Source organism: Chrysoperla carnea, chromosome 4, assembly GCF_905475395.1.
Source record: "Chrysoperla carnea chromosome 4, inChrCarn1.1, whole genome shotgun sequence".
NCBI classification, from domain to species: domain Eukaryota; kingdom Metazoa; phylum Arthropoda; class Insecta; order Neuroptera; family Chrysopidae; genus Chrysoperla; species Chrysoperla carnea.
The window spans coordinates 66,545,767-66,564,974 of NC_058340.1; the positions used below are offsets into that span (position 1 = coordinate 66,545,767).

The following is a 19,208-nucleotide window of genomic DNA, read 5'->3' on the forward strand; positions in this document are numbered from 1 at the left end:
ATTCGTAGCATCAATATTTCTAAGCGTTACAAACTGTGGATTAAACTTAGTATACCATGATATATGTTACATACACACAGAGTATAAAAATTTTAAAAACTGTAGATACGTTGAAAAATATGAAAAATTCATGAACAAAATGTTCATAACGCGAGTGCTGACGGGTTAGGAATAGGATTCGTATATCTTCTCGATGTAAACGTTGAATAGAGATTCCTCGTGAGACACTTAGTAAATAATATTCACAATAATAATAAAGTTATTTCAAACCATTAATTTGTTTGTGTAAAATTAATAATAGAACCTATCACTTTACACTACCATTCTATAATACCATACCATACCATACCAAACGAAGTAATAATATATTCTACTGAAGACCATTGAAATAATTGTTTTACTGTACCAGAAGCTAGAACTACTACTAGAGGGGTTTTGGTTATTGTTTAGTTTTGTTTTCTACGTCTCTTGTGATGTTTGTTTGTTTGTTTGTTTGTTTCATAATGATTCAGAAATCATTGACTGAATGAAATGAATGAATGTGTATTTATGTAGAAATATAATAATATATACTTTAATGAGAGTCAATCAACTTGATGAGCTTTATACTAGAGCAAGAGCTTTATTTAAATTAAGTTTATATATACTATCTTGTAGGAGTTCAATAATAAACTTTAAGATGTCCAACACAACAGAATGTTCAGAAAGTTCTTTGAAAAAAATTTATATTCAAAAACAAGTGAAGACAAACAATTGACTGAGTTAATTTTTGATATACCATGTATATAGACAGTGTCGATTACTCTGTCACATTACACATACATATTACATGACCCAAGACCCAATTGACTTATGTTGCTTATTTACGAACTCACTTTTTATGTCCTTACCATGCAATAAAAATTTCATCTTGATATCTTTTTTCGTTTTTGAGTTATCGTGTTGACAGACAGACGGAAGGACGGACTGACGGACAGATAAGCGGAAATGGACTAATTAGGTGATTTAATGAACACCTATACCAAAATTTTGTTCGTAGCATCAATAGTTTTAAGCGTTACAAGCTTGGGGCTAAACTTAGTATACCTTGCATATTTCATATACATGGTATAATAACGGGCGAAATTTAAAGACCCACAACTTTGATTTCATTAGATTGATCAATGAGTCCTTTTTTATATCTAGAAAATTCTCATTTTTAAGACTTATACTTTTGTAAAGGCTATTACTATTTTAGTTATAGGAAAGATTAAAATACATTACCCAATTGTTACTTATCAATAAAAATCAATAAAAATTATTTTCAAATTTACTCGAACATACCTGAAACAAATAGAAAAAAATATTAATTTTTAAATAATTTCATAATGCTAAAAATTGAAAATAATAGTATTCTACTAATAATTTTATACGTTGCAAGTTCGACGTAATTTTTTTATTATCTTTTAAATCATAAACACGAATGTCAACAAATTATCTAAAAATTATACGCAAGAATACTTGCATTCATACAATCTACAAGCATTCTAAAATTTGCTTTTTAAAAACTATTACAGTAATTTATAGCAATGTTAGTAACGGAAAAACTGCCTAGCAATACAATTAATATTACTAAAAGGACGCAAAAAATTATTTAAAAAAATAATCTTTAAATGATTTTATAATCAGCAATTTTCACATGCATGAGTAAACGCAATAAATTCACCTTTTATGAAGTGCCAAAAATATTTCATTCCTAACCAATTTTAATAAGAAAACAAATATTCAAAATTAATCCGTAAATTCCGAAACGTTAATTCCCAGATTATATTCTATTCTTTCAAACTAAACATATAATATATCATAAAAAATTAAAAGATAACTTACAAGTCAATCGCACTAATAAAAGTGCAAACACCTAAATAATTACACGAAAACATGATCAATTAAAAAAAAAAAATTATAACCAATAAAATAAAGAAAAACAAATTTTTATTTTAAATTGATATTCATAATTTAATTTTAAAATGTCTATTATTACCAAAACAGAAAATGAATAAATAAAATAATAACAAAAAAAAAACGTAATTTATGTTTATAAAATTTTTATTAAAAGTTAATCTGTTCAAATACAAATTGGGATTTTTTTTCAATGCAACACAGATGTATATACTTTGATTCATTCCATTTCCAGATTTAATTCGATATATAGCATATAAACTGGACAGAGAAAAGTATATACATAGATGCATACACTCAACAGAGAACGTTTTAAGCTAGACTCTGGTTGTACGTTTGATTGTAGTACAGATAGAAAATTGAAAACAACAGCGAAAAAATTTTGTGGTTGTTTGTTATCATTATATTCATTTCATATATTATACGGATGTTATTCTTTCATTATGAAAAACATTTTTTTTTTGTATATGAAATTTTATTTGGTTCAATGGATACATATCGTATTGATATATATATATATATATACCGTGCATATAGAAACTTTTTTCGTGTATATGAGAAGCATAGAGCGAAATATGAAGCTTCAATCATAAACCGTTTTAATAAAAAATGGCGGCATATAAATAGAGTGATTTTTTGGAACTATGTATTTAACTTTTCCCGTATCGCATATATTTGTTTGCTGCTTGGTTGGTTTGCTGGAGTTAAAACCAATAAGAATATAGTTTAAAAAACTAAAAAACGCGCTTGCTGCTTGTTCTAAGTATATATGTATAATATGGTTATCGGTAGTATAATAAATGTATATAACTGATGAGTCCTATGCATGGGTATGATATTAGACAGTTACATACAAACATACAAACAAAAAAACATACATACAGGTGAAACTAATATAAGCGTGTTAAAAAAACTACAACAGACACCAAAAACTGACATTTAGGTTACCTGGGAAACTAAAACGATATTCAATCGATTCAGGTTGCCATGAATTTTGAGAAAATTCAAAAATCTTTTTATAACTGTCAATTTGTATTTTTTGTCTAAATTTTATGTTTTATCATTTTAAAAAAAATTAGCTATGAAAGTATATTAGAAGTTAAAGAAAACAGATAATTTAAAGTACAATGCAATTTTTATGTTATATCATTATAAATATCCTAAACAAACCAAACACAACCTACTCACATATTTGGTTGTCTACTTAATCAAAAGTATGTATTTTTTAAACTAATACTACAATTATTTCATACAGTAAAAACTAAAAGTAGAATTAGAAATTAGAAATTAAATTCTTAAAAGAATCAAACAAGTATTTGACTTCTAAAATTAATACCTGAAATACGTTTCCCTGTTTTTTTAAAAAAAGCTATTCAATAAATTTGAAAGTTTCTAATCATCCTATTCGTGGAAAACTGTTTTAATATAAAAAAAATATAGCATATATATTATGATTATTGAATATATCACAATTGGATGAGTTTGTAGGCCTTTATTAAAAAAGTAAAATACTATGGAAAAAAAGAGCAAAGATATGTAGAATATTGGTTAAAAAATATTCCAAAAAAAGAAATTTTAAAAATTTGTGTTTTTACTTTATATTAAAAGCATAATGTAAGAGTATTGAATTTTGTAATTTAACATTTTGTTTCCGATTTCTATAAAACTCTATAGTTTTATCGAAATACATATATAGCTTTATCGAAAATTTTTTCCGTTTTTTTCTAAGTGAATTGTTAAAAAAATAAAAAAATTGTTTTTGCCTCCCATATCGATCAAATTTACTATATTGCAAAAAATCGAGAAATTTTTTTTACTTCCGATATCGATAAAATTCATTTTATAAGATAATTTTGACCCAGATAATCCAAAAATCGGGTTTATTTAATGATTGGATGTGTTGCTTTTGAGATATAATCCAAAATTGGAATCGAACAGCGATTTTCTCAAAAACTAACTATACGACCAATCGATATACCAACCCGATTTTTGTTTTTTTGGGGTCAAAATTACCTTATATATAGAGTTTTATCGAAATCGGAAACAAAAATTTTTTCCCGATTATTTCGATTTTTTTTAAAGAGAAAATTGCAAAAAAACCAACATTTTTTTTTGCTTCTGATATCGATAAAATTCATTATATCAGATAATTTTGACCCAGATAATCAAAAAATCGGGTTTATTTAATGATTGGATGCGTTGCTTTTGAGATATAATCCAAAATTGGACCCGAACAGCGATTTTCTCAAAAACTATACGTCCAATCGATATATAAACCCGATTTTTGTATTTTTGGGTCAAAATTACCTTATATATAGAGTTTTATCGAAATCGGAAACCTTACCCGTTACTCACCTCAAAAAAATTTAAAAATCGGGTTGATTTAATGATTGGGTGCGTGACAAAATTGGACACGAAGAAAATTAATTGATACATTTACGTTATATTTTTAATTAGACATTTTTCTATAGATTTATTGTCATCATAAGAAATTATAAAATTCAATTTTGCATGAAAAACGATATTAATCAAAATCATATAAATATCAGCATTCATAATATTTGATATGAATAATTGATTTTAAGCATCATGTATGGATGATAGGTACATCATAAGTACTTACCGGATAAAATATTATATTGAAATACCTTCAACATTATATTGCTAGCACATTTTAAAATATGTATGGACTATGAATGTTAAACATTTATTTTGTATTATGAATATATTTATTCATTGACGGCACAACCTTAGCGCGCTCAACGTGTTAATTTCTTTTGAACTGCATCGTTATCCGATACCGAAACGAAACGAACAAATTGAAATATACATATTTTGGGAAAAATTAAAAAATATTGATCTTTCTGTTTATTTACGAGTTAACCAATACTAACCATTTTATCAATCATACTCAAGATTTTGCTGAATAAGAATACCTTAAACTTATTGTAAAATTTTGAGGTGAAAAGGTTTCACATACGCAAAGTGATGTACCTTGAGTCATACTACATAATGAACCATTAACACATGGTAATGTTCCTTTGTACTTGAGTAAAAAATTACATTTTTGGTATTTATGTGTTATCAAGAATAGGAAAGCGAAGTATAAATGCGCAAAAGAAGTCTTATTCACATCGAGTCATTCACAAGTGAGATTTACATATTTTAATAAATCCCCGACAAATGCGATTTTTCCCTTATAACTCTCCCCATGCTAAGCGAATTTAAACGTAACTAAGAACACTTTCGATCAAATTTCCTTTCAAGCAAACAAAAGCTATGTTTCAAGTGCAAGTTTAAGGATGTATGAGCATGACAACAATGTTTGATTTAAAGGCTCAAAATTTGTTTGTAGGTAGTCTTTTACTCAAAGAATATGTGGTTAAAATTTCAGCTTAGGTAACCGTGCAAATTTTTAAGAAAAAAGTCATTAAAAATCGATATAAAATACATTGGCTCTTATGGAGGAATCTCAAAAAACGACATATTTTGGAAGTTTTTGATAATTTTCATTTGGAATGAATGAAAACAAATTTTAAAAAAACTTTTTAATAGAAAGTAAACATATTAGCAATGAATTAGAAAAGAAAAAAACTAAGTGTCACCGTCCATATAAGGGATGTAAGAGCAGGGTAGATTAAGGGTTGAAATTATTTTTATCTTATTTTCAACTTTGATGATGAATTTTATTATAGCTTCATGAATGTAGACGAAAAATAAGAATAAAATTTTTCGATATGTGTCTTGGTTTTAATATCGAAATATCGAAAGCTAAATAATTAAACAAAATTTTCAATTTTCGATATTTTGAAAATTAAGCCAGATATCGAAAAATTTTATTTTTACTTTTCGTCTTATATCGTCAAGTAATAATATAAATTTATCATCAAAATTGAAAATATCTATTTTTAAATTTGTGCCCCCACTACCATGCTCATACATCCTTAAGGTTTCGTACCCGAAAAAACTAAGAAATAGTCGACAATCTTCAAAATCGGTTCAGTTTGGAAAAGGTTTTAAGACAAACGGTAATTTATTCAAGTGTCTTCTTAGATATGTTTCAAGTGCGAGTTAAGGGTTCCGTACATACCTTCAAAAAAATAGATATGTTAATTTTGATTCTAAGTAGTACAACTTATTCTAGAAAGAATCGAATTCCAAATCTAATAAACAACAAATGGAAATAGAGATAAGATGTACGCCTATGCAAAATAATATAAAATATTTTGTTATAATAGTTTTATATATTATTTCATTCCTATCCTAATATAAATATAATAATAGATTTGGTTCTATATTGTCAAATATATTATTGTATGCACGTAACCGGATAACCGGTCCAAATCGATGATGCTCTATTTCATCGAATAATTCTGGCTAAACATTATTAATTATATTTTACCAGAAATTATTTAATTTATTAATATCAATTCTATGAAAACTATCTAAAAACACTTCGTTGAATTATTGTTCCAATAAATTTCTGTCCATTATTATTAATGGAATTATATTTTTATAAATTGTAAATATTTATTTTAAACAAAATTAATTTAAAAGCTTGAATTTTGACCTCAATACGTTGACACTGGCCTTGACCCGTAATCGAATTACAAAATAATTCAAGCAAGTAAATGATCATTTATTTTATCCAGGAAAATGTTAAAATAAATTTGTTGATTTTAGGAAGCTGTATATATAGTAATGTCGACGGAAATCTATGCTGATCGATGTGAATCAGCTGGGGTTCATTTGATTTTTAATAATCTCAAAAACTGTGTAAAATACATTGTATTGAAAACGATTAGATTCCGCAGATGAAAAATGTTAGTTTTTTTTTTAATGAGGATCAACCTTCTAATTTAAAGTGTTATTCTAGATATTAGAAGATACTAGAAAATTTTTCCATTTCATAAAACTAATTATTCCGAATTCAATAACTTTGGCTAGAAGTTAATAAATAAAATAATATATTTATTTATATTCATAGCTGTATACTTTAAAATCAACTCCATAATAGTGAAAATGATCAATATTATAAATATTTCCCGCTTGAATAATTCGCTTAGTGGACCGGGAAAAACCAATTAAGGAGATTAATAGCAGATACTAACTAACTCACTAAATATATATAGTACGAGAACATATTATGTTCCAACATTGTCGGTACATCTGATATTTTATAATAAATAGATTGTTCAACACTAAATGTATATATGTATGTCTTTGTTTGAAATGCAATTTTTATCTTTATTTAACATATTATATATTTTCGGTAGTATTATAAATTATAGATTTTTATTATGTCATTTATTGTGTTTTATTTACACTGAGCGGTACAAAACATCGAACAAATTACCAGAACAAATTATCACTGGTAAATTACTGTTTAATTAATTTCGTTTAAGATTTACTCATGATCAGATTTTCCAGTTTCTTAATATTAACAGAAAAATTATAAGTTTTGGGCCAATTGCTACGAAATAGCATATATGGATGCTATTTCACAACAATTGGCCCAAATCTAAGATCCCTATCACCTTTCATTCACGGTAATCAATCTTAAAGTGGTGTTAATACATTGTCCTGAATTTGAAACGTAAATATATATTGATATTATCGATATTTTAATTTATAGACTCATTACAAGAAATAATTTCGTGATTTTTTGAGCGCCTTACGAGAGTTTTTGAGCACCTTGCATATATTTATAATAAAGATGTATACATAAATGAGAAAGAATTTGTTAAAGATACCTTTTAATATCATATCATTCCTCGAAAGAAGTTTCTGATTTCAAGCATCAAAAATTTGGTATGAATAGATACGAAAGTGAAGATTGATTATAAATATTTCATTTTTAATAGTTTGAACTTTGCTGCCAATCAGTATACTATGTTATTTTTTGAGTATTTATTGTTTTTGCATGTACTAGAACTTTATCAATTTCACGCATAAATCGAACTGGTTAGTTCGTTTCGATGGATTTTTAGTATATTTCTATGTATACTAACTTCTATCTAACACCATTGATTAATGAATGCATTTTAATTTACGCAGGGTACTAATTTCTGTTAACGCAAGTGAAAATCTAGAGGCTCGATCATTATAGAGAATGAAAAATTATGATAGCGCTTTATAAATACACAGATTTGGATAAATTTTATTTCGTAGAGCAAAAATGATTGCGCTTAGATTTTTAATTGAAAGTTATGAAATTATAAAAATTACCGAATGTTTTTTTAAAATTTTTATGACTCTTTCTCTAGGTGTCAAAAAATTATCTTGATTTGGGCAGAAAAATTATCTTGTTGAAAATATTTTCCACTGGTTTTTACTCTCAAATTTCGTAGAGTTTTCACAAGTTCAATATCATTTTATTATAAATATTATTTATTTATATTTAAAAAAATTTATAAAAAAAATTAAGGTAGTACCAGCATGAAATCACTTTTCGACAGATTTGGCCGAATTTTTTTTCTCGGGTTTATAATAGCTTTATTTATGAATTCCTAAAATTTCATAATTTTTGACCGTTTAGATCGCGAGATATTTAAAGACAAAGTTCGCGATTTTGAGGGTCATGTCCCATTTAAAGCATGTAAAATGTCCGGTCTCTCCAACTATTTTTTATGATATTATTATATATTGAAGAAAAAGTAGAACAAAATGTTTATACAATAAAATTCTAAAAAAAAAATTTTGAAATTAATTTTCACTTTCGAGATATTAATTTTGACGTAAATTGATCGAAATTGGGACGTTGGCATAATTATTTCCCATTTTAAACGGTCAAAATTTCTGAAACTTTGGGAATTAATAGTAAGCATTATTAAATTCTTAAATTTAATTTTTCGTTAAATTCTGTCGAAAAAAAAATTGTACCCTTGCTTTAACATAGAAACTGCAAATACCATGCTGGAAATACCTTAACTGGAAATTAGATGGTTAAATAATAAATCAAGCAACTGAAGACTAATTCAAAACGTTTCATATTAATTTAATTTTTCATCATGTTCTTGAAAATTAGTACAAAGATTCAAGGTGAACTACAGTCATTCTCATTTGACCTCAAGACTACAGTCATTCTCATTCGACACGTTCCGTAATAGAAAAAAACTCGAACTTTATTTAACTATTGAATTTAACGTGTATATTTTTCAATTAAATTAGATCGTTAACATGAAAATTGTTCCATTTTTAATAATAATTTAAAAAAATTTCAAATAAAAAAGGCAGTATAAAAAATTGAAAGGAAAATTAAACATTTGTTATAGAATGCAACAATAAAATTCAATAAAAATGGAAACAAATAATAATAGTAATAATAATATAAAGTAAAAAGAGTTTCGTTACGTTACGTTTCTAAGTATAAGGTACAACCACTCAGATGAAATTAAATTGGAGTGCTTGTTTTCTATGTTATGAGCTTCATGTTTTTTTCTACAATATACCCGTATTATACAGAGGTTGAATATACTGTGCACTCTATGTACTTCAAAAATGGTGAATACAGAGTGACTCCTGTAACTTCAGATTATATATTAAAATTTAATTTCTGTCTCAAACATATTTAATCAAGACTCTAACAACTGTAACTTACGATTTAAATTTTGTATACGTTGTGTATAAAGATTCATTTTTCCTCTAAATGGGCTAAACACCTTCTTTGTATGATAAAAGAGCTTGGCTCATCATAACTATGAAAATAAATTCTTAACTGTATTTTAAGAAGAAATAAATCCCTTGAAAATGATATACGGTATTTCTGACAAAAAATCTATAATGAAAGATTACAGGAGAAAGGAAATACACGTGGTTAAGAGAAAAACAAAGAAACGTGTGATTAACTAAAAGAAATCTTCGAGATAGACATCCCACCTGAAAGTGGATTAGATCTTTTTAATTACGATGATTATAAATTTAAAACCATAATAGAACTCTGGTGTTTTTAGTTAAGGTTTGCTTGTTGTTCTACCTTAGGGGCATAAAGGGACATCTAGAGTAAAAATTCGCATTTTTCTAATTTTGCTGTTAGTAAAAACTAACGTTATTTAATTGTAATATTTTTAGATTTAGGAATTCGAGTATATTAGGTGTTTTTTATATCCTTTTTAGATAATTGGATAATTGATTGTGAATGGAACAACCTGTATAAGAAGGTCGGTGGATATAGCACTAAATGTATATAATATATGAAAAAGAAGATAGAAGCAGCGATATTATTGTGGGTGTATTTGTGGTTGAATTGATATTTTTGTATGCTATTTTTACAAGGTCTACAAACCACGCGGTATAATTACTTTTTAAGTTTAAGGCATTTTTAACAATATATCACTTAAAAGTAGTTTTGCTTAAAAATTTTTAAAGTTGTAGTTGTCAACGATATAAATCAGTAAACCTGATTTGAGGGCTATTGGCCGTATGAGTTAGTTGCTATCCAGTTAACGATATTTAACAAATTAAAGTAAAGGATAGGAATCCGTACCGCTTAAAAGATACTTTGAGCTTAAATAGGACTGCTTACACAAAACATTTTCTTCATTTAGAACACGAGCGCCACCTGCGAACGTGAGATAAAACTATTGTAAAATTTTAGTGCGCAACCACTACCTGTGAACATTCCAATGCGATGATATTACGATTTTTACCGATTCACTCGCGGTATTTCTTTTTTGAATGTTGCGAAAAGAAGTTTCACACAAATTTTCTTTCTAGAAATATTCTTAACTTAATTTACCTTGAAAATTTCCAACCTATTTAAAATTACAATTGAATTCTACACATGGCCTTAGACCAAAAAATATTATTTAAAAACAATTGAATTTTCGAAAGGAAGACCGTGTATTTCGAATATTAGGTGACTATATTTTATACGATTATGTATAACATAGGAATGTCTTTTAACCGTATAAAATGAGACAAAGTTGATAACATTTTCTACTACCATACTTATATCTATATAACGTATAATAAACGTCTTAAACTTATAGTCTAGTCAACAAGCAAAATTTTCGAGTGAACCTGATTTTGTTTTCGGAAAATTATGATCAACGTATCATGCTTGACTCGAAACTATATTAAGAAAATTTTCGAATACAAATGAAGTTGTGGTAAAAATTATAAAAAAATTTAATAAAAATAATAGAGGGCCTTTTCAATTGTGTCTGAAAAGTTTCCAAATATAATTCCGAAACAAATGACACCTTGATCATAATTTTCCAAGGGTTAGATCAGGTTCGTTCTAAAACGATGCTTGGTGACTAGACTATACAAGGTTAGCGTGTGGCTGTTCAGTTAACAGCCATGTCGGTTATTACTTTAGCTGATCAATAGAGATATCTTATAATATAAATGCTTCAGAATTTTTATTATGAAAATGTCAAATACTTATAAATATTTTTCGTTACACTAAAATGGATATCTTTATCTTTTTTTTTTTTTTTTTGCATTTTCTTAAACAGACCGTTTTATTTTTTCAATTGTCCATGCAATTTTTATATTTAAATTAATTTTAATAGAAAATTTATTTTTCAGTACAATTTTTTGTAAATTGAGTATATTTTCATACATAATTCAGTTTCCATTAAAAAATAATTTTATTTTCTTCCCAGTGAATATAACTGGATTCTCATCTTATTACCCTTTTCAGATCATTCAGTTTCACATTGAATTGAATCATCGTACTTTATAGAATTTTTGAATCATTTTAGAAAAAAAATTTACATAGTATATTTTATTATACTGAGACGGGCGTAAGTCGATATACAGTTGCTATTTTATTCATTTTTTCAATTATTATTTGTAATTTCTTATTTAACAAATCGAAAAATTTATTGTTCATTACCATATTTATATAGTACACATCATTGACGTTTACAGAAAGATGGTTTATTTAAGATCAATTATTGGATTTTCCACCAAAGAGATGCTCTGTCTATTACTTTTATTCAGAACCCACATTACGTGTTATACACTCTATTAAGATTCGATTTAAAAATAAAAAAAGTGTTGTTTTGAGCTGTCACAAATTAGAAAAAAGTTGCTATTTGACAGAAAACTATAAAAATTTCAATGCAAGGAGGCCGAGAAATAACAAGAACATTTGTTATCCCTTTTTCGACCCTTGTCCGCTGAGTTTGCCCTGTAACAAATTTTTTTGTAAATTGATTACTTTTTCAGGTAGTACGCCTGGTGTAATTATGGTGCTGTGACGAAATGAATTTCTTATACAACTGTATATCCACTTACGCCTCACTCAGTATAAAAGAAAGTACATAAAGAAAAGTTTTGTATAAACTTTTCCATACAATATCAGAGCGTTAGCTTAACAGTACCTACCATATAGCATAGCGTACTGTTTTTAAGTATATTTGTTTACAAAACATAAACATTAGGTATATAAAATAAAAAAACTGTAGTATTATATCAAAGAATCCTTAACAGTGTTGGTTGTGTGGGTTGGATAGAGATGGAGGGGGGTATGGAATTGAAAACCCTCTTTGTAAAAATATATTCTTTGAACATAATATTTCAAACATTTTTAATGATTATTATTATTTGTTAAACAAGTATGTATTATAATATATGTTTATGTTATTTTATGTTTCATGTGTCTGGTTTAATACGTGTAAAATGATCAGTATACGCCGTAAATTGTATAATATTGAAGTCATTTAGACAAATTTAATTGAGCAGTGGCGGATTCGTGCTAGTACAAATAAATCGGTTCAAGCCACCTTCACCTTACGCAGAGGAATCTGCCCACCACTTACTTACCACTTTAAATGGTGTGATACTTCCACAAAACGAAGATGTCAGACGATGTTGTTAGTGTATAAGAGCATTTTATTAAAACCTATATGGACAGGCGGTATTCAATTGTGGGGTACTGCAAGTTTTAATAAAATTGAGATTTTTCATCGTTTTCAGTCCTAAGTGCTGCGTATGATTAGTGATTCACCATGGTACGTACGAAACGATGACCTAAATCGTAGTTTAAATGTGTCAACAGTGGTTGAAGAAATAGTGAGATTTGTGAAAACTATGTGTATCGTTTAGAAATGTATTCAAAGGTGTTTGTGCTGAACATTCTTGACAATAGTGAAACCGTAAACAGAATAAATAAACTTAATATTTTAGAACTAAAATATAGATTTATTTGACATTCTAAGGATAATTGTACTTAAATAATTTTAGTATATAATTCTTTTTGTGTCTTCCATTGGATAGAGACAAATCACGATTTTTATCTAGTGATCACTCTATTCATAGTTGTTATTAGAATTGACAATAGTTAACATTAGGACGCTAAAAAAATTTTAGACAAAGTTTTCAGGTGATTCTAGATTATAGACACTTCAAATAAATTTTTGAATTTTTAATTTATCTGGTGAGCCTTTGTGTCATAGAATCGATCATTAAGGAGTCGATTAAGACAATAATTTAGTTTCCTGATTTAGTTTTTATCTTTCAATAAGTTCCACATATTCTTCTATTTTTTATGTAGACATAATGTTAAAGTACAAATTAAACATATAAATATTATTGAAAGAATCAGGTCAAATGAAACATCATTTTTCTTTTATTTTTATATTGGTTATAATAATGTTTTCGTTTTTACTCTTAAATATACATACATAAAATTTATAATAACAAAACTAGAAAAATTGAGAAAAATTCCCTACCTAATTTTCAGTATTTTTATTTCACCGCTTTGCTCTTTTTTCTGTTTAATTTATTTACTTTTAGTAATATTTTCCCCGGTTAACACAATAATCTTTGTAATTAAAATTGCAGTTGCCTAACGAAGCGGGTAGTTCACAGCTAGTCATGAATATAACACCAACTAATATTTTTCTCCTTCTCTCCAAGCCCTTGATTTTTCCACATTTTTTAGTTTCTTCAGCTCCTGCAGTATATCAAGATCGTTAATATCACCTTTCACTCACAGAAAGTGGTGAACGAAAAACGAAGACGTTAAACGTAAAAATATGTTGAAAATTTCGATTTGAATTTTCGGATTCATTAACTTTATTATTATACCGGGAAGTTAAAAATAGAAATATGATAAACTCATTCACAAAAAAAAAAAAATCATGACATTGCATCTAATCTCCCAATGAACTTATTTTTGCACACACAGTGATAAACTTATTTTTGCATACAAACTACACTATATTTTATCATAGTCCAGTAGCTCGCAACCCAGCCGTTTGTTTTATAACATACGTTAGGAATTTCTTTTAATAAAAATATCAAAACTTGGAAAGCTTCCAAACTTTATTCTTGACCGATATTTCGTGGACAATCATATACCACCGTATTTGCAATAAAATTATTTTTATTAAGATATGCGAGCCAATGAATTAACAGATGAAAGTAATTTCTAGTATCAACATGTATATCCGACAATAGTGAACAAAAAGAGGCAGTCAATTCAGCTGGTGCATAATCCCTATGACTTTGACTTTCAAGAAGACTTATTAGACACGCAAGTCAGTAAAAAATTTCAAAAAATGTTAACATTGGTATTTTTACTAAAAGTAGTCTTCAGCACATTTTCAGGCAACTCATTGCAAGGATATTTCTTATCATTTTGAATAAGTGAACAGATGGATGACCGTCGCCCCTAATTCGGATCATAGACTAAAACATTTTTTCGTAAACTTAATAAACGTGACAGTTATAGAAATATAAAGGCGTAAGTTTAAATGAGGCTTGAAAGTCTTGATAACTGCCGGTCTATTATTAGTGTTTATATGACTTTTTTTGATAGATAACACAGCATTTTATTAAAAATTGCATATTTGAGGTCTGTAGGTAGATTTCCATTAAATATCATTTATTGTTCAAAGTTTTTGTAATATTAAAACTTCAATTAAAACCTCAAAATATAATATTACTAGCATGATACTCATCCGCTTGGATACCCATTGTGCAATTTCACTTTGAAAAGTAAAGACCATTGTGTTATAGCCTTCACTCACCTCCCTTGCCCGAACTTATCCTCCTTCAATTACACGCGAAGTACTTTCTATAATGAATCAAAACTATTTAGTCTTTACTTTAAAATTCAAAAAGTTTGTTATAACAAATGTCGAAAAATTTGTGTGTGTCTTTTTCCAGTTGCTAAAATGCTTCTGAACCTTGTAGGTTGTGATTTTGCTACAGACCTTTCCCAAGAAGATGAACATATTTAAATACTGATAGGAAAAATTTGATTTTTACTTATGTAATAATTGTGTACATACTGTAATGGTTTTTGTAATAATCAAGAAATATGTTTGATTAATTTTTGTGTGATTTTATTGATTGTTTAAAACAAAAAAAATTTAAGGTCTGTATAAAACTTAGGTATATATTTTTTAAATTATACAAACTAATATTTATTAAAATAAAAAAAAGTTTGCCAATTAATGAGTATTTAACTAGTACGCATTCTGTTTAAGTTTCAAGTCGATTCTCTGTTCGGTTCACGATTAAATAATTATTTAAAACAGCCTTTGTTTTACCATTTACATAAAAACTTCTTCTTATCAATATTCCTCAAGTTTTAAGATTTAAAATCATACCAACATTAAGAACTGTGAATAAAAATGAAAACCTTTTTTTGGATTAAAAACTTACTTCTAAATCGTTCAGAGAATCGATATAAATTTTTCACAAAGACGTATAAAAAGATGATTAATTTATTAATTCAATTTTATTGAAGACAATAATAACTATTTACAAAAAAATTAATTAAAGTAATAATTCCATAATTAAAGTAATTTTTTTCTGTGTACGATTGGAAAAAATTGATTTAGATTTTTATAATTTTAGATTAAAAAATGCACGGAGATAAACAATTTCGGTTAAATTTCAAAATACCAATAATTATTACATTAATAATTATTAATTTAACTTTGTTTCAATGTCAATCAAATGACAATGGTTTATCAGAAAAATTTACAGCGGATGAATGCCCGGAATCAAATAAAAGACATTTAGCGCCAACAAATGGTTTAAACGATTCAGTATTGAATAGCGACGTAGAAGATGACCAAAATACCGATCCAAGAGAATTAATGTTCTTATATGAATCATTAAAGTTAAACCACTCATCGTTTATTAATAATAAACGCATCCTTATATCCATGCAAATGGATACAATTAAAGAAATTATTGGTTCAATAGTGGACAAAGAGAATACTACACAGACAGGCGAAGATGAACCACAAACACAATCATCTCGAGTCAAATGTAATATTACAAAAGAAAAATTAGACAATTTACAAAAAGAAATTAAAGCCATACTAACAAACACTACTGCAGGCGAAAATAACGGCGGTAGTAAATGTACGCTTGATTTTGATGACACCAATAATTGTAATAATGTCATGAAAACCATACAATGTGGCTTCGATCATATTAGAAATGCTTTTCTTGATGCATTGACAAATGAAGGTTCCGCCAAAGAATTTGCTCAACTGAAAAATGCATATGATAAACTAAAAGATGAATTTGAAAAAGAAAAAGAAGATTTAAAACAATCATTGTCACAAGATTATCAATTAAAATTAGACCAATTAACAAAAATAATGCAGGATTTAGGAAGTAAGTTAAATCAGGCACTAGAAAAATTAGAAAAAAATACAGGTGATTTATGCGTAATAGAAATTGTTGGAGGTATAATAACAGAAGCTGTTGACCATTTTAAGCAATTAACATTAACATCAATGTCCGAAATTGTTACAAGAGCTTATAATTTTAATAAAAAATCAAGCCCCGAAGAGCTAAACAGAGTCGCATACATAGCCGAATTTCTTGCACGATTACCCGAAAAAGGAAAAGCTGATGCTTTGAAAACATTTTTTAAACGAATGAAAGAAATGAAACATTTAAACAGTGTTAGAGTTTTAATTCTTAACTACAGTTATATAAAATCTGAATTTTCCGATTCTGAAATAACCAAAGAAATTGAACCACTGATAGATCGATATGTAGCCGATTTTATAGATGTTATAAGTTATAATCGAAAAAACTCTGTATTTAGTCAATTTATAAATCTATATTGTGGTAACTTTTTTAATGCTTATTCTCACAAAATATATGATAGTGCACTCATTCGAGATAATCCTAAGGAAAGAGTTCTATTCAAAAATATTATTGATAGTATTAATAATTTCCCATACTATGATCAAACTGTTGACGGATTGTCACACGTCAATGATTTTATGGTTAAACGAAAACTAGAAAATCATAACACTTTGAAACTGATTTACTATGTTAACGAATTAACGACTAAACTTGAAAAAAAAGAAAAAACCAAATTGGTCGCAAGTTTAATTAAAAAACTTGAAAATATTATCGAAAAACTACCAGGACATGCGGTCAATATCGTCTCAAAAGTGAATCGTATCAATGTAAACTGTCAGATTAAAAATAGAGCGTATCCAGATGAATATTTAGAAGTCGACACATTTAGAATGGACCTTGTCAAACGAAAATCCTTCCTTTGGAGATTAAATTTTCCACCAACCGGCTATGGTAGGACTGGAAGTAGATGGAGACTCGAAAGTACAAATAATTTTGACTCTTTTACGATAAAACACGTGGGACATGACGAATATTTGTATGGAGTTAATAACACGGACGCAAAAGCAGATATTCGTCCAATTTGTACTTGGAAACATCAGGATCCAATTGCTGAACAAGCCTATTGGGAATTTGCACCTCGAAATGAAGGCCAATATTTTACTTTGAGAAATGTTTTCTATCAAGAATATTTGTATGCGCATGAAGCACCTTCTAGGGACAATAAAAGTCGGGATGTGTTTTGTTATAGATATGGAAAACCAGGAGGAGATATGTGGAAGGCAAGTTATTGGGAAATAATATGTTATTAGTACGGAAGAGTGTTGTACCTATAACAACTTACTTTTTTTTAAATTGTTTAATATGTATTTAAAAATATTAAACAGTTATTTATAAAATTACATATTTCTCATTCTTTTATTTATGATCTATCCTTTATATACCTTTTTGTATCCTACATTCCACGTTCACCACAAAAAACAGAAAACGATAAAAAGTTTTTGCTCATAGGCAATCCTATCCTAAAATACTTTAAAATCTTGATATCATTTATAGGTTTTGATTCGGTTTTGCATTTTTAATCGATAGTATAAACGTTCGATGTAAACGTAAAAGAGGGACCTTTTTATAAAGATTATTTTGCTTCAGTCGTGTGAGACAAACGTTTTGCCGAAATGTATCGCGTTTACTACAATGCTGGTATGATAATAGAGACAGACACTAGAGTATCTATGTGAGTATAAGTAATATAACAGTTTTGAAAGAGGCTGTACTCTAGAAATATTGTGATATCGCCAACCAGAATGGGTCTGACGCCCATACTTTCTTGATTTGTCCGCCATAGCTTTTGCGAATGTTACTCCTTCAATGGTTAAATAAGTATGGCGTTCACACCGAAATTGACATAGTAATATTCACAAACAATTTCTTATCGTGCACTAATTTAATTTACATTTAATATCAAATATTTTTTTTCTAATTTTATGCTAACAATTGAACTCCAAAATAGGATTAAAAAAAACACGAAGACACAGCAAAACAAAAAAGAAAATTAGCAGACCATTAGCTTTTAACATTAGATAAATATAAAAGTTTTACTCAAATACAATTATTTTTTAATTCAATACAATAAATACATACTCCTTAATAGAAAAATAACAATAGAATAAAAATGCATACGTGTATCCTGGAACAGATAAAGATAGCGTATAATACAAAAGAAATTGTAGGAGTGTGTATCGATGTTAAAACGAAGAAAAATCCAATTAAGTTTTGTTAAAATGTCGTGTATAATCCACACACGTAGTTAGTTAACAGGGTATGTTGCCAATCATTCTACCTTCAAAGATTAACCTATTAAGGCATTACATGTGAGATGATGTATGTACCCAATAATTTGTAACACAAACTGTACGATATCATTACTATTATCTTTCTATGTATGTTCTACAAAATACCAAAAGATTTGACTCCGCGTGACTTTTTTTACCGGGAGACAAGAAAAGTTCTTTCCAGATGAATGTTTTTAACTATAGCTCAATCTAGTAACCCCAATCAGGGAGAAGGGAGGATATAAAACTATTAAAATAACTCCGGAGAGGCTTTGTAGATATCATAAAATATGGACATAGCGATGGACTTATTTGTCGATTTGCAAAAAATCTTGTCCAAAACAATTTTGAAAGTAATGGTTT

The 19,208-nt window shown here is 27.6% G+C and overlaps 2 protein-coding genes across 4 annotated transcripts in view; one reads left to right on the plus strand and one right to left on the minus strand.

The window, feature by feature from the left end:
• The window catches only part of LOC123298400 (semaphorin-1A), an 805,573-nt gene that overhangs the window by 244,758 nt on the left and 541,607 nt on the right, over positions 1–19,208 (minus strand). The gene's annotated exons all lie outside the window — the stretch shown is intronic.
• On the plus strand, positions 15,162–17,895 carry LOC123298401. Of its 2 annotated transcripts, none has more exons than XM_044880394.1 (2): positions 15,162–15,274; positions 15,760–17,895. In XM_044880394.1, the coding sequence occupies exon 2, from the start codon at positions 15,768–15,770 to the stop codon at positions 17,823–17,825; it is 2,058 nt and encodes a 685-aa protein (XP_044736329.1). In that variant the 5' UTR covers positions 15,162–15,274; positions 15,760–15,767; the 3' UTR covers positions 17,826–17,895. The 2 variants fall into 2 exon arrangements, with proteins under 2 accessions (XP_044736329.1, XP_044736330.1); XM_044880395.1 differs by having other exon boundaries at positions 15,180–15,291.